Source organism: Cydia splendana, chromosome 10 (genome assembly GCF_910591565.1).
Source record: "Cydia splendana chromosome 10, ilCydSple1.2, whole genome shotgun sequence".
NCBI lineage: Eukaryota > Metazoa > Arthropoda > Insecta > Lepidoptera > Tortricidae > Cydia > Cydia splendana.
This window is the reverse complement of record NC_085969.1, coordinates 11,343,839-11,358,229: the sequence shown is the minus strand read 5'-3', so window position 1 is coordinate 11,358,229 and position 14,391 is coordinate 11,343,839. Positions and strand designations below refer to the sequence as shown.

Genomic DNA, 14,391 nt, shown 5'->3' with positions numbered 1-14,391 from the left:
AACAAAATTGTAACAGCTTATCAGCGCCATCTGATGAGTTAAACTGCCCTAGCAAATATTCGTATTTTTTTTTCTCGTTGAGAGTTTTACAGGTTTAAAAAATACGTCACCGCGAGGAATAGTACATTACTGGGTGGATTTCAAAATCCTGCGAAAACTTATGGTTCGGTCTTTATAAAAAAATCTGAACCTTTTTGTTTGCTGTGAAAATTATAGCATACCTATCGTACGATTGCGATTTTTCTTTTACTTATATCTTTTCCATGTTGTTGTTTAACACATGAAAAAATATGCAATAATTCCTTCACCGAGAAAGTACATTTAAAAATATTTAAAATTTTGTCACGAATATTCGTCAACACCGTCATGGTAATGTCAATGTGAACTTATCTCCGTGTATGAACAACGAAATACCGCTAAAGGTCCTTGCCCTATTTTTCACTTTAATATAGAATGCCAAAAATGATTTCACTATAAAGTCACATCATTGAATCGTGAGAAATATTATGAACAAATTTGTAAAACGTAGTTTGTCACAACAGAGCATCATCACCGTTATGCTTTGGTTTAAAAAAGTTACAAATGATATATTAGAAATAATTACTGAAATGAATGGCAAACTACATGAAGTTTATTGTGTAGCATAGACATTAACTACTATGTTATTCGTATTCTAGAAATAAAAACAAGAAACTCTCAAATCGTCAACACCATACCCATCATCACCGGGAAAAAATGACGACCGGTGATGATTTCATGTGTATGGTGATGACGGTTCTCAGAAACTTTTCTAGTTATTTTGCTATAATTCATTATGAAATTAAGCTGTATGTTTGAAAAACGTATTCTATGTCTTCTAACACTATATAATGTCTACCTTATAAATGTAGAATAAATGTAGAAGAAGATATAACTATTTCTTTCACACTAGAGGATGGTTAGTTTTTAAATAACATTTTGACTGAAGTAGGCAAAATTTAGGTCACTTAGAACTTAGAACATACAAATGTTTTTTTTATAATCTAATAATGTAAATCGTGCAACTTAGAGTCTATAATTGCATGTTAGTCGTGTTAAAACAACGTATTTAAACAAGCAAACAAGTTTTAAGCGACCATAGGCTACGGTACTGGCTCACTATCGTGATGGCCTTATGTTTTTTGATGATACTAGCTGACCCGGTGAACTTCGTTTCACCTAATGTCGGTCCATAAAAAGTCTGCAGCGGATTTGATAGCCCACGCAGTGCAAGTGTCATTTATACCTCATAATTTCATAGAAGTTTGACGTTTAAAATAACACTTGCACTGCGAGGGCTATCAAATCCGCTGCAGACTATTCTTAGTCTGACTCTAGGTACATGTATGCATTTGTTTTTTTTTGCACGTTAAATACGGATTATACAATCATTGTATTACAGGCATTATATCAACAAATACGTATAAGTACCTAATTTTTTTTCGGTTAGTATCTGTTGTATCGGTTCACTATTATATGACTTGTACGAAACAGGCAACATTATACTAAAATATGACAATGTCTTGCATTCAAATAAGCTTGTGGAATATAACGCGAAGTTTTCAAATTATCATTACACACATCTTTGATTCCAAAATAATCATCATTTTCGAATTCTGCACTTCCTGAAACCTATAAAACGACACCCATGACGACTTTCATGACAAAGTGCACGGCAGACATCTTGGATTCCAAAATAGTCATTATTTTCGAAACCGGCACTCCCTAAAACCTATAAAACGACACCCATGACGACTTTTATGACAAAGTGCACGGCAGACATCTTGTATTTCAAAATAGTCATTATTTTCGAAACCGGCACTCCCTAAAACCTACAAAACGACACCCATGATGACTTTTATAACAAAGTGCACGGCAGACATCTTGGATTCCAAAACAGTCATCATTTTCGAATTCTCAGTCCCTAAAACCTATAAAACGACATCCATGATGACTTTTATGTCAGAGTGCACGACAGACATCTTGGATTCCAAAACAGTCATCATTTTCGAATTCTGCACTCCCTAAAACCTATAAAACGACTTTTATGTCAAAGTGCACGGCAGACATCTTGGATTCCAAAAGAGTCATTATTTTCGAAACCGGCACTCCCTAAAACCTATAATACTACACCCATGACGACTTTTATGACAAAGTCCACGGCAGACATCTTGGATTCCAAAACAGTCATCATTTTCGAAACCGGCACTCCCTAAAACCTATAAAACGACACCCATATATGATGACTTTTATATCAAACTGCACGTCAGACATATTTGGATTCCAAAACAGTCATAATTTTCGAATTCTGCACTCCCTAAAACCTATAAAACGACATCCATGACGACTTTTATGATCAAGTGCACGGTAGACATCTCGGATTCCAAAATAGTCATTATTTTCGAAACCGGCACTCCCTAAAACTTATAAAACGACACCCATGATGACTTTTATGACAAAGTGCACGGCAGACATCTTGGATTCCAAAACAGTCATCATTTACAAAACCGGCACTCCCTGAAACCTATAAAACGACATCCATGATGACTTTTATGACAAAGTGCACGGTCGACATCTTGGATTCTAAAACAGTTATCATTTTCGAAACCGGCAATCCCTAAAACCTATAAAACGACACCCATGATAATTTTTATGACAAAGTGTTGGGCTTCCATCTTTTTTTTTACGTACAAAAATGACCCCCTGTCAACTTTCAATCGAGATTTAATCGAAAATTTAGTCGATTAATATTCAGATTCATTCAATTTCAATCGTATGTTAGGTCGACTAAATTAATCGCGAATAATTTAATCGACGATAAAATTTGACGATTAACTTTTTTATTCGATTAATTAGTCGAATAAAAAGTTATTCGATTAATACTCATCTGTGGTCAAGTCTGTCGTTTCGATTCATATGACATTTCCGTAAGTTGATGAAAATTGACTAAAAAAAACGATACAATTAAAACAAAAACCAAACGACAATAAAATGAAATTCGATGTGAAAAAAAGGTTATTTAATAATACAAACAAATAATACAAAGTTGCAAAAATCGGCATTAAAATCGATTCGACTAATTCGTTTATAATCGCTACATTTGACAAACGTGATGTAACCTTATGGTTAGCCTCATCACTATAGTGCATGCATAAATATAAATATGTCAATCCGTTGTCATTACTGTCACTATTTTACAATTTTAAAATCTCAAATAGGGCGTAATCCTAATATTGTGGATATATCTTGTCGGTTCGAAACCCTTTTTTAAATACGTTCTTTAATTTGAGGTAAGAGTTTACCGTATCGACGGGATGAACATCAAATGTTTGACAGGTAAGATACCTAGGAACATTTGGTATGGGAATGATTTTTCTTTCATTATTTTGTTTTCGTCAATTTTTTCAATGGCTTTAACAGTTATTCTGCTATTCTAGGGTTCGACTAATCCAACAAATCAAAAACCATGAAAATCGGTCCAGCCGTTCTCGGGTTATGGGTGCTGGAACAAACACGACTTTGTTTTATATATATAGATTATTATATTAATTGATGTACATATATAATTACAGTAATTAATAATTATACCATTGGGTAGTCACCGGACCCAATACCTAACATTTTGTAACTTATGACATGCATTACAAGTAGGGGTCTTGCAACTTATAAAACACTGATTATATATTAATGTTTAGCTATTAAACAACATATATACAAACTTAATAATGAATCAAATTATCAAAAAAAAGTAATATATCATAAAAATTAAGCTCATTGGTAAGCCAGCAATTTTATAATATGATATAAATACCAAGTTATGAAAAAACCCAAAAAAATAAATGAATACATAAATTGCCTATTTCGGAATATAATTTTTTTTTAAATTATACAATAAAAATACTTGTTATATATTTATTTATATGAATAAAATGTATTTTTTATAATTTTCTAAAAATAATTTATGTAGCTAGTCTTATGTTCAAAAACTAGTGATGTACCGACTATTGATTTGGCCGACTAGCCGACTAATCGGCTCTCGAATGGCCGATTAGTCGGCCGACTAGTCGGCCAGATCATTAGTTTCGTATAAGTTCAGATGAAAAACAATAGTTTTACTCCTTTGGTCGCGCTATTCATCATATTAGCTTGGCTAAAAGGTGTTCTCTACAGCTTCAAAGACCTATCACAAGAGTCCTCGTTCAATTTCTGTCTTTCTCTTATTTTGCGATCCTGAGCAGACCATCCGTACAGCTTGTAGGAGGTATTTCCAAGGCTCTATTTCCCGTATGTAGTCGCCAGTTAAGAACCTATCCCCTTGGTCAGCGACTTTACGATCAACGTGCCCTGCCTAAGTCTCTAATTTTTGCAATTACATTAATAGTTCGTCAATATATACTTACTATATAATACTATAATATAAAGGCGAAAGTGTGTCGGTCTGTCTGTCTGTTACTTCTTCACGCTTAAGCCGCTGAAGCGATTTAGTTGAAATTTGGTATAGAGATAGTTTGAGTCCCAGGGAAGGACATAGGATAGTTTTTATGTCGGAAATCATACCTGAAGAGAGTGCAAAGGGAGGTGGAATTGAAAGAGTTAATGAATTGCCTAGTAATTGAAGTAAACAATGCGCGAATTGAATGATTACTCTTAGCATTATAAAGGCGCTATACCTACTTTAGCTGCTGTCACTAATTCCACGCAGACAAAGTCGCGGGCAAAAGCTAGTACTGAATAATAATAAAATTATTTAACTATCGAACTTGCCCATGATATTACACGAGAATCAGTTGAGATCGACCTGAAAACACCAGCCCACCAACATACGATAACGATCAAACGGTCAATTATATGAACAAAAGTTCTCGTATGCACTCTGAATAGGTATTTTAGTAAAAAAGACATAAAACATATGGTAAATATTGACTGTTGATTTCTTTTTTTTCTGTTTTTCTTGCACTAATAAAGTGCCGACTAATCGGCCATTTTTGCCGACTAGTCGCCGACTAATCGCCGACTACAAATGTGGCCGGATAGTCGGCTTTCCCGACTAGTCGGCGACTAGTCGGTACATCCCTATCAAAAACATGTTATTTGTAATGTTTATTAAAGTTCTAAAGCCTTACAATTAAAAAAAGTTTTTGTTTTTTTAATACGTTTTTAATACATATATAAATTAGTTCCCAAATCGTCATTACCGTACATGCAGTGTCATTACCGTCTATAAAAGAGTCATTACCATACCATCGTTGTCATCACCATCTTCCGTTTTTATTTTCCGAAAGCGATAACTTCAAATATAAGCAACAAATGATTGTATAAATACCATAAATATCCTCAATATACAGCCCCCTATTACTTTACCCAGCTAGAATCGTGTTAAATTAAACATTTAAAAAAATATATTTTTTGTATGGTGCAATTTTTTGTGATGAAATCCACCCTACTACAGAGGCTGGGAAGTAAGGGGTTGCCGGCCGAATGCATATAGACGGCCGAACGTAGTGAGGCCGGATAGTTATGAGGCCGACAACCCCTTTTCACGCCGAGGTATGTATAGTGCTTTTCTTAAACATGCAATGAAATAATAATAATAATTGATGATGATGATTGTTTCATGTCCTAATGTGATAGGTTATTCAGTGCGTGAGGTTCATAAGGGGAACGAAAATTATATTATTTTTGCGCTACGACGCACGGTTTAAGAGATACAGCATTATAAAGTTTTTTTTGTTATTTTTTGTTTTTTTTTTTTTATATATTAATTAGGGGTTTCCTACAGAGGAACGAACATTTTATTATTTTTGCGCTACGATGCACGGTTTAGGAGATACAACTCTATAAACATTTTTCTTTATTTTTTTTATTTTTTTTTATTTTTCGTGTTTTTTATATATTACTTGGGGGTTTTGAAGGGGAACGAAAATTTGATTATTTTTGCGCTACGACGCACGGTTTATCATGTACAACATTATAAGTATATAAGGTACACATATGTGAACATGAACCCGGACAGGGTATAGCAATTAGTTTTAATCTTATACTAAAGTCTTATTACAATAAATGCTCATAGTTTATACAAAAAACATAACAATGTATAGAATTTACATTACATAAACCAACAATTACTCTAATTTGGTCTTAGGTGTATATGCAAGATTATGAAAAATAGACCTAGGTCTATGAAAGTATGGACATAAGATTGTTATTCCTCCAAAAATTCGGCTATTGAATAGTAGGCTTTATTTATAAGTATATAAATGTTAAGTTTGTATCTCAATCATAGATATCTGTTATTCTTATTCGTAAAATTCTGAAAGTGCTATTCGTATTCGTAATCGATGCATCACGATTATATCTTTTTTTTTTAATATTTTAATATCTCGGAGACAGAGCTTTGCCCGGAAAAATATAAAAACTCAAAAATGCGCATTTTCCCAGAGATAAGACCTATAGCTAGATCGATTTTTCGCCGAAATCGTTAGAGCCGTTTCCGAAATCCCCCAAATATATATATAAATAAATAAATACATATATACAAGAATTGCTCGTTTAAAGTCAGTACCTATAAGATAGCGGTTCACGCCCTACACACGATTGCGACGTTTGCGACGACAACGTAAGGTCGATGTCCAAGTATTTAAAACAGTCACGTTGATCAGAACACTTGTGTAGTGTTGTGTAATTTGTGTGTAAAAGGTGAGATGTTGCATTTGACAACAATTTTATATCAACTAGATTAAAATTACTTTTGATTAGTGTTAACATAAATAGCCCAGTAAAATACGTTGCACAAAACATTTATTTATTTATTTAAACCTAATGGCATATTTACATACCTATAATATTTGCAATAATCATACAAACTTTCAATTGGAAGTAGAAATAAATTTAGTTTTTTTTTATTTAAATCCATTATCTATTATTAGTTTAAAGTTACTAAATACACTAAACATTTGCTATTCAAAATTATACCTAATTCGCGCGTGCCATACTTAGCTACAGTTTTGTCAAGGTCTGATGATGCGTTCCGCAAGGTATTGAGGGAACTCTTCAAATCTTATAAGCATAATATATCTAAGGTAAACGTACTGGAGCTCGACGCGGTCCCAGTACATGTCATCTTGAAACTTAAAGTCATTGTCAATAGAGATGACAGCAAGGTGTCATCTATTGGGCATTAGCATGTCGAGCACTAGTACGTTTACCTTATAGCATTTTTTATTTCTTATTCTAAACCCAAGCATTTGGTGAAATGGAACAGCTGACGAAGCTGGAATTAATGGAACTCCTCCGCTACAAGTATTTTACGTCTTGGCGCTAATTGTTATTGTTTGGAGATACACTATGGTCGTAAATATAAGTAATGTTAATGATATATCAAAATGTTTCGAGAAGTCTTTTTTTTTCTATTTAAAATTATTTTTAAACTTCTAATAAGGGCCAGAGCGAAAATGATTGCTATTGAAATGTTTAATAAATTGTTACACTGCGTGTTTTTCTTTACGTAATTGTATATTTAACAGTGCACTATCAGTTAATAACTACTATTAGTAGGTAATTAAATCGTTAGTTAGCTCGGATGGTATTATAAAAGAACAAGAAAATGTTTTAAAAAACTAGGTTTACTTTTGTTACGATTGCAGATGTTTAAGTATATTTCATGGTTTGTAGCCACCGTAGCCATAAGCTATGGGGTGTTCCTAACTTACTACATCTACAAAGTACCTGATATGCCCCGATTGGACCAGGATCTGTGGTGGGGCAAAGAACCGAGGCCAAAGGAAGAGGACACCTCCATTAGACCGTTTAAAATTGAATTTAATGACACGGTAAGAAAAAGTTTTATAAATTATCACTTTAGATAAAGTTATCATTATCAATTCTGAATATTATTATATTGACTACAGAATATTTTGAGAGCGTGTAGTTAAAAATATTCTACATATATTTTTAATTGAACCATCATCAAATGTAGCTAAGTAGGCTTTGTTAGAATAAAAACTAAATTGACCATTTAAATCAGATGTTGTTATGTGAAATAACAGCCGCCGCGCTGGTTGGTAAAAAATGAGGTATAACCGGTATTATAATAACTTTAACAGTTATAGGCAGTTTCAAGATTAATGTTTCTTATAAAGGCTAGAACTATATACATCTCGCGTTTTAACCTTAAGTATAAGCCTTAAGTATGTTTAAGCTGTTTTATGAAATTATTACGCGATGCCATTGAAAAAAAAATGTGAGCCTATTTGGCGTTGAATAAAATTTCACAAACCGTGACTTCAGCTGTTTGTAACCCGTTGTGTTTGTTCTATTCTTACTTACGCTTTGTGAGCCTAAGCGACCTCACAGAGGGTCGCGACCCACAGATTGAAAAACAACACTGATTTAAATAATGACGAATAAATTTATAAGACCATGTGACCATGTTGTTGTTGTTAAAATTATTCAATAATTACGGTTTTATTAGCTTCTATAACTAGGTATGTCTACGTACAAAAATAATAACTGAATATTACTCGTGTTTCAGGTGATTATTGATTTAAAACAAAGGATAAAAAACAGGCGACCCCTAACACGGCCCTTAGACGGCATTCAGTCTGAGTATGGAATAAATACCATCTATTTAGAGAATCTGCTAACTTATTGGGCAGAAAAATACGATTTTAAAAAGCGAGCGGAACTGTTGAACAGGTTTCCACATTATAAAACCAAGATACAAGGTCTAGATATCCAATTTATACGAGTGAAGCCCTCAGTGAAGAATGTCAAAGTATTGCCTTTGCTCATGCTGCATGGTTGGCCCAGCTCCTCAAAGGAGTTTGACAAAATTATCCCAATATTGACTACTCCTAAATATGGATACAATTTTGTATTCGAAGTGATTGCTGCTGATTTACCTGGATTTGGATTTTCTGAGGTCAGTGCCAATTAATAAATATACACACTTTATTATGTTGAGGGTGAATTGCAACAAAATTACGTAACACAGTGGTATCCTCACTTCTTTTTATTGATTTGGTACCAACATAAAAAGTAATTCTGTATAGAATTTGTTTGTGTATCGTTACACTACAAAAGTCATACAGTATGTATGTTAAAATATCGTGACAAATGTATTTATTTAAGAAAACTTAACCTGACAATAAATTAGTTGAAGGTAACGCCATCTAGCACTAAACTTGACACGCTTGCCACGCCAGTGACCATAATAATTTTAAATGCGTAAATATGTACCTACAGATCTGATGTAGTGCATAATAATTGTTTTACATCGTATTTTCTCGGAAACGTTCGTATTTGTTATGCTAGTTTCAATGTCAGTACTTTTTGTACCGAGACTGACTGAAATAGCAATACACGTTCGTAAGTTTCCGTGAAAATACGATGGATAAAATTATACACTACATATGTACCGGCACCAACTAATGAAATAGAAACTCGTTAACAATAGCAATCAACGGCCTTCCACTATAACCTAAGCCTGTCAAGGTTACCTACTTCATATTCAAAACATGGCGGCAAACAAACAAATGAACGAAATTATTTGACGTTTTGCCTAAGGCCCAGGATGAATGCTGCCTCATTTTCATACTTCTTAGTTCGATTAAATATGGCGTTAAATAATATATATTCATAATTAATTCTACTATGATTCAACAAACAATTTTATTATAAACTAGCTTCTATCCGCGACTTCGTCAGCATGGGATAATGATGATGATGATTGATAAAAATTATACCTAGTTAAAATAGTTATGTCTTTCCCCAGGCCTCAAACTTTTCCATACCAAATTTCATAATGACATCTTACTAAAACCACGCTTCTAATATGATGAGGATAACACAATGTGCATAAAAAGCCTAATGTTAATATTAAGATACTAAAAACGATTTTACGATACGATTTTGTATGTTTCTTGACGCTTTACACTTACAGGGCACGAGTAAACCAGGACTTAATCCAGTACAGATAGGCATAATGATGAGGAACCTGATGAAACGGCTTGGTTTTAACAAATTCTACGTCCACGCTGGTGACTGGGGCTCGCAGGCCGCCACGCACATGGTCACCATATTCCCTGATGAAGTGACGGGGTAAGAATCGAATTAATCGAATAAATACTAGTGGCTCTGTCGCGACTGAATCGAAAATAAAATCCATTCAATTATCGAACCTATAGTCACAAAATTTTACGAGAATCGGTTGAGAATTGCGACCTATAGAGGAGAACAGACGGACAGCCATACGAAACCATTTTTTGCACAAGCTGAGACGGAGACGCTCGTGCGTGATTTATTATTGGATTACAAATCAACGTGCAATAATTTATATAAACATAAAATATAACTTAAAAGTCTACGCAATACGAATACACGGGCAAAAAATGATAATGTAAATTAAGTCTATTCTTGAGTAAAATTACAAACAAATTAATTACGCTATGCTTTTATTTCCAGATTCCATACAAATATGCCATTATCAGCAAGCCTTAAAAGTGGTATCAAGATCCTCTTAGGGTCACTGGCTCCCAGCTTAACCGGCGATCATTATCACCGTTTATATCCCTTAAGTCAGCTATTATATCTTGTTAGAGAAAGTGGTTATTTCCATCTTATGGCGACTAAACCAGACACACTTGGTAAGTACGGATATGATGGTCGTTTTTGTCTACGTGACAGCGTGATAAGTGATAAAACTGTGTCCGTCACTTTTTATCCCGTGGATTAAAAAAGTGACAGTTATTTTATCACGTTGATAAAGCGATCCATAAATACGCCTGCCAGCACTAAAGATTCATTGTTTGTATTCGATGTGGAAAGTGCTCCGAATTTGACAGCTGGTTATGAAGAGTTGACGTTTGACAATTCAGTTACCACAAAATACGGCGTTACGCTAATAAGTTACAGCATAATGTGTGGACCCATACACTTACAGAGCCTTCTTTATGATATTTGAAGCACTATTTTTTCTTACCCCCTTATTCATAAAACTTTACGATCCTGAATTAGTTGAATTATGTTTTTCCCTTTCTTTCCAATACATATAAGTAAAATGACAGATAAAGACAGAAATGATTCATAGCTAATGCCATTGGTCTTTACATTTTTTCTACAATCGGTTGTATTTTTAGTCAGAAATGGAGCCTTTACCCTGATTTCCAACACTTCATCGCATGACCATCGGCTGCATCGACATTCTAATCATTGTTTGGACATGCATTTCATCTACCAACTCCACATTTCTAGAATTTCTTTATATTGTTCCTTACACATATTTCAGGTGTCAGCTTAACAGATTCGCCAACCGGTTTGGCGGCTTACCTAACGGAAAAAATGGCTGTAGGCACTAACAGGTATCAATTAGACACGCTTCATGGCGGTTTGGAAAGCCTGGAATTGGATGACGTGTTAGATACTGTCACTATTCAATGGGTAAATAATTGCGCTGTCACCTCCATGAGAGTATATGCCGAAGATTACTTTGCTAGTTCACCAGAGGTTCATGAATTGCACAAGTGAGTCCATATTAGAATAACCCTAAACAAAAATCAGTATACTTTACTTTACAAATGTAAGTAGGCATAGGTAGATAATAATAACTAGTCACTAGTGGCTCTGTGAGCTGTACCATCGTCCACACTGTTAACTGTACATTGGTGGACCTTATGTCTATTGAAATAAGGTCCACCGATGTACAGTTAGGAGTGTTGCTGTTTGTATACCTCGCGTCTGTATTTTTATCACTGAATTAATGTAGTTCCGTCATTTTCCAACAATTTCCAAAAACTAAAAGACAAAATAAATCAATATAATTGCAACAAAGTGTACTCATTGTCAGTTAACAATGTTGACGAGGGTATGTAAGTGATTTCTGCTCTTCGGGAGACTTACTGCCCGATTCGAACTTTAAGATACGTCAATTAATAGATCTAGAAACGATATGGATTAGATGTGTCAGTGTCAAATGTGGCGTTTTTGTTTGAAGATACTTAGTTAAGTGTATATAACTATACTATTTATACCTATATGTATGTATTGTTCATAAGTCTTATTATGAAACCACGACCAAGACATTCTAGCTTAGTGCGTGTATAACAGTGGCGTGACTCCCATACAAGCCCAAAAGCCGGGCTTGCCCTAAGGCAACTAATTGCCTTACCGAAATTACGTAGTGATAAGATCAATAAAGATTATTTTAAAATCGCGCGCCAAACGAACCCGTATTATTAAATTCAAGCCACAGCGGCCTCGGACCGCGGCACGAGCGTGTTGCAAAATTTTGCCGCGGCGTGGCGCCTCGTCCGCGCGAAAGAAATCAGGCGTAGGATGTTCTAGCTATCCTACTCGTACTCGCACTCGTTGGCTTGCAACCGTGCTTGCTTTTTCGTCCCGCTCTGGGCACTATCAGCCTACAAACCGCCAAAGAACGATGTAACTATTTGTTGGTATGTATAGCAATTTTATAAGGCGATTTAAGCTTGGCTTTTGTTTGGAGTGAAGTAAGCTGCATAAGTTCGCACGAGCGCGCGTTTGCGTTGACTTCAAGTGTATTATTACTTATTTAGTCGGGCCGAGTCAGTGGTCGAGACGAAAGTAACGAAAGTTTGTTTAAGTGAATTTGATTAAATAGTGAATGTGGATTTGTTCATTGTTGCGGCGTTTAGTTTAATAAGTGTTAACAATGGATCAAGAAGTGGTTCCTTGGGACGGTTTGAAATGCGTCCACGTTTTAGTCAACCAAAACAAGGTAAAGTCTTTGACCTTTGTCGAAAAACGGGACATAATTTCCGCGGCAAAACCAACACCCGACTTGTGTATTTCTCAGTCAAGTCAGTCGCGTCAGAGAAATATCTGTAGGGCCGTCTAAAAAACTCATTGGATTGTTGGTTGTTCCCATACAAATAAGATGTATTGCTGGTGTTGCATATTTTTTTCGAACGACATTAACGTTTGGAATACTTCTGGCTATAACGATTTAAATAATTTATCTGAAGCGATAAAGAGGCACATGGATTCCGGTAAACATATGTGTGCAGTGATTTCTTTTAGGAATTTTGGGAAACAAAGGATCGAGGCCTCTTTGTCGCGCCAATTATCAGAAGAAATATCAAATCATAACATGCGTGTTGACAACAATCGTAGTGTTTTTCAGAGGTTAGTCGATATTGTGTGCCATTTAGCACAGCAAGAACTTCCTTTTAGAGGACACGATGAGTCAAACACTTCATTAAATAGGGGCAATTTTTTGGAACTTGTATCGTTGCTATCAAAATATGACGGCGTTCTAGAAAAACATGTTCAAAGCGACAAACCAAGCTCGAGCTATTTGTCTAACAAAAAGATTGTTCTAACCGCACAGCACAACTCTATGTAAATTATTATCGTGTAAATTTGTTAATATTGTATATACAAATGAAATTCACTTAAATAAATTAAACGGCTTTTATCAAAGCCACCGGGGGTATGCAATTGCTGATATGTTTGTAATATTCAATCTAGTAATAGTATGCCCTCAGTGCGCTATGATTAGCTCGCCTCGACACGTTAGCAGATGCATTTGAGTCCGAAGAGTGAAGATTGGACAGTTATTACGAAAACATATCTTTCGGCTTGCCCTACTCCAAAACCCTAGGCACGCCACTGGTGTATAATACCCAGTATTTAACTCTGAAGCTGTACACGCAGATAAAATCACAGTTAAGCATAGTTACAGTAATTCGATCATCATTATTTTGATTTTATCTGGCCATATACAGAACTTACTTTTCACTATCCAGTTCGCAGTGCGCACTTTACCGCGGCAAGTATTATGAACTTTGGTTGTTTCTTGTATATCCATGGAAAGCCGAAGGAAAATTAAGATTACTTACGGAGAAGTTTAATTTTAATCTAATTTATGGCACCGCTCAGCTGAACATCCTTAAAAAAATGTCATTTAAATGAATGACTTTTCTTTTTGACAGAAAGTTCAAATTTGACTGACGGATTTTTGTGGGTCCCTAAATTACGTTACGGCCAATTTAACATCATTGCATTATTCTTTCAGGATACCTACGAAGGTACCGACAGCTGCTATCAAGTTGAAGTACGAAATAATGTGGCAGCCCGATTGGGTTCTCCGGGACAAATTTCCTAATCTAGTGCGATCCACAACCTTAGATTTCGGAGGGCATTATGCCGCCCTAGAAGTGCCTAAAGAACTAGCTGCTGACGTTTTTGCGGCTGGGGCTGAGTTCCAGAAATTTCATGAGGCTAATGGAAAAATGTAAGCGAAGCAACGAATTGCTCAAATAATTATGGCGTGTTTCATAAAGGGCCGTCAAGTCTAACAGGCCAATGATAATCGTTAGTTCCTATCCTATCTATTCG

The 14,391-nt window shown here is 35.1% G+C and overlaps 2 protein-coding genes across 3 annotated transcripts in view; one reads left to right on the top strand and one right to left on the bottom strand.

The window, feature by feature from the left end:
• LOC134794285 (endoribonuclease Dicer-like) overlaps nt 1–14,391 on the bottom strand; it is a 90,004-nt gene that overhangs the window by 36,027 nt on the left and 39,586 nt on the right. The window lies entirely within an intron of this gene.
• Nucleotides 6,607–14,362, top strand: LOC134794292 (juvenile hormone epoxide hydrolase-like). 2 transcript variants are annotated; one of them, XM_063766050.1, is made up of 7 exons: nt 6,607–6,714; nt 7,662–7,847; nt 8,549–8,938; nt 9,959–10,116; nt 10,480–10,661; nt 11,303–11,537; nt 14,069–14,362. In XM_063766050.1, exons 2-7 carry the CDS (start codon nt 7,662–7,664, stop codon nt 14,289–14,291), a joined length of 1,374 nt encoding a protein of 457 aa, XP_063622120.1. In that variant the 5' UTR covers nt 6,607–6,714; the 3' UTR covers nt 14,292–14,362. The 2 variants fall into 2 exon arrangements, with proteins under 2 accessions (XP_063622120.1, XP_063622121.1); XM_063766051.1 differs by lacking the exon at nt 8,549–8,938.